Consider the following 2,809-nt stretch of genomic DNA (forward strand, 5'->3'; position numbering starts at 1 on the left):
GCACACGGAAGGGTGTAGACAGGGTTCTCTAAGGCAGCTCACGACTACGTGTGGCACACGGAAGGGTGTAGAAAGACACAAGGCCACACCTACGTGTGGCACACGGAAGGGTGTAGACAGGTTTCTCTAAGGCAGCTCACGACTATGTGTGCACACGGAAGGGTGTAGACAGGTTTCTCTAAGGCAGCTGCTGTGCCTGTGATGTCGGAAGCATGGGCTGAGGCAACACTGACCACAGCCCACCGGACCAGGACAACTGAACCAATCAGAGGTGCTTCTGATAGATTTAGGACCTGAAGCATTAGGGCTGCCACCACCACGAGAAGCTGGGGGCAGCAGGAGCTAAAAGCAGAGCAGAAAATCTGTGTAGATTCAGAGAGAGCTGGGTGGGCATGAGAACACGAGGCCTGGTAGAACAGCTAAGGGACACTAATGGCCAAGGAACTGTTAGGCAGAGTGCTTGCCATGAAATGAGGGTGAGACAGGTTTTAGGTCTGGAATGCTCTTGTCATAGTAAAAGGTTAAAGGGATAACAACCCCCCAGCTGACATTTTTCAGACAGGAATGCCACCCATATGGACAATGCTGAGTTCTGTGAAGGACCTGACTTCAGCTAACAGTTAACCTTACAGCTCCCAAGTGATCCATCCCAAGGCCCCGCCTACTGAATATCTTCTTCAGTGCAATATAAAACATTTTTTTTGGCCTTTTTTCCAGATAGGGTTTCTCTGTGTATCCCTGACTATCCTGGAATTCGCTTTATAGACCAGGCTGGCCTCTAACTCACAGAGACCCGCCTGCCTTTGCCTCCCGAGTGCTGGGAGTAAAGGCGTGTGTTACCACCTCTGTCACGGTTTTCTATCACTCCTTTTCTCTCGACTTCCTCCCTCTAGAACTCACATACAGTGTGGGATCACTCATGAAACAGGCCAGAGAGGGCAGTAAAGTCTTGTTCTGCCATATTATCTAAGTTGTTCTCTTCCAGACCACATCCTAAATGTATTTCTAATGACTATCCTGGGACACAAACCCTGGTTAGACTGTCCCTGAGGCCACAGGCCCAGCTCCCCCAGGTCCCCTGGACAGGAAGGGAGGGAAAGTAACTCACCTTCAGTGAAGAGCAGTAAGCCAGCCTGAGGGAAGTCAGTGCCGGTGGAGCTCTGTGAACTGAGCCTAAGACCTTTGCCAATTCCCGCCCGCTCACCAGACAGCACTCAGCCATGTCCAGGCTCTGCAGTTTGTGCAGGGCTCCCAGGGCTGTACAACCTGCATCAGTCAGTCGCTGCAGTTTCCTCAGACTCAAGTGCCGCAGGTGTCGCAGGCCTCGACTCACAGCCAAGAGTGCCCCGTCAGTCAGTTCTGAGCAACCACTGAGATCCAGGGAGGTAAGGCCAGGCTGCTGGCGGCATAGGGTGGCCACGGCCTCTGAGGAGAGGTCTCTACAGCTATGCAAGCTCAGTTCCTCCAGCTGCAGTCCAGTCACTTGGCCCAGGGCTTGTAGGGCCTCAGGTGGCAAGCCAGTACCACTGAGGTCTAGGGCACGCAGCCTACCAGCTCGCTCTTTGACAAACTGGAGCAGGTTGTGGAAGGAAAGCTGGGAGGGAGAGGACGCCTGGGGGCTAATGGAGCCCCAGGTTGGGCCTAACTCAAAGGTAAGATGGCAGTAGGCCAAGGAGAGGCGCTCCAGGCTGGGGAAACAACCGCTGAGATGGTTGAAGCTAAGGTCAGTCAGGTTACGTAGGCTAGCCAGGTTAAGATCACGAAGGCCACTCAATGCCTTCCGAACACACCGTGCTGTCTCAGGCTGAGCCAGCAGAGTGCCTGATGTGAAGAGACTGTTGCAGCCACTGAGGTCAAGGGTGCGCAGGGCTGGACATCCCAGGATCAAGGCCAAGAAGGATGCCTCTGTGGGGCTGCCCCCTCCCAGGCATAAACTCTCCAGGTGTGGGCCTAAGTGGTAAGCAACAGACTGCAGTACCTGGTGCGAAGCTGGTGAGCCATCCAGGTTGGTCAAGCTGATGCATGAAATGCCCCTGAGGCCCAAGCTCTTGATTGCTGAGAGTGAGGCAGAGGACACAGGAATGTTGTACCGCACATTTGTCTATAGGGTAGCAGCAGGCCTGAGGTTAGTTCTCAGAGGCTGAAGACAGTCAAGAAAGGCCCTTCTACAGGAAGCACCCATCCCTGCTGTGTATGTCATGTCATGTGTAGCTGAGAAGGGTGTAGGCAGAAAGTGGGAGCTGGGAAGAGAAACAGAGTGGGAAACAGGAAGACGAATCATGCTGAGATCTGGAAGGAAGTGACTATTGGGCCAGCAGGAAGGTGAATGAAGAACAATGCTAGATGCCCACAGAGGAGCAAGGATCGAGTGGGGAGTTGGCAAACTGAGCACAGGAGGGTTATGACCTATAGGACACCCAATGATGCCTTCATGGAGTGGGAGGCCACAGAATGCCAGATCACAATCTGTTTTGTTGTTGTTTTGATTTTGAGACAGGGTTTCTCTGTAGCTTTGGAGCCTTCCCATAACTCGCTCTGTAGACCATGTTGGCCTCGAACTCACAGAGATCTGCCTGCCTCTACCTCCTGAGTACTGGGACTAAAGGCGTGCACCACCGCCACCTGGCTGCAGTGTCAGATCTTAAGATCTGCAGACCCAGTCAGGATCTCGGCACTAGTTAAACAGTCGGATGCCCGGCTTCCTAGAGAGGGTATAAACAGCACTGCGAGGACGGGAAGGAAGGAAGGAAGGAAGGAAGGAAGGAAGGAAGGAAGGAAGGAAGGAAGGAAGGAAGGAAGGAAGGAAGGA

The 2,809-nt window shown here is 53.3% G+C and overlaps 1 protein-coding gene across 1 annotated transcript; it reads right to left on the reverse strand.

Annotated features, from left to right (window-relative positions):
* Positions 1 to 27: 27 nt before the first annotated feature.
* On the reverse strand, positions 28 to 2,101 carry LOC126496060 (F-box/LRR-repeat protein 20-like; the record flags this gene model as incomplete). Its single annotated transcript, XM_050133634.1, has 1 exon — positions 28 to 2,101. A coding segment is annotated over one exon (1,089 nt), but the record flags the coding sequence as incomplete, so codon positions are not given.
* Positions 2,102 to 2,809: the final 708 nt, after the last annotated feature.

Source organism: Alexandromys fortis, unplaced genomic scaffold (genome assembly GCF_014885135.2).
Source record: "Alexandromys fortis isolate MF-2015 unplaced genomic scaffold, M_Fortis_MF-2015_v1.1 scaffold_961, whole genome shotgun sequence".
Classification (NCBI taxonomy): Eukaryota; Metazoa; Chordata; class Mammalia; order Rodentia; family Cricetidae; genus Alexandromys; species Alexandromys fortis.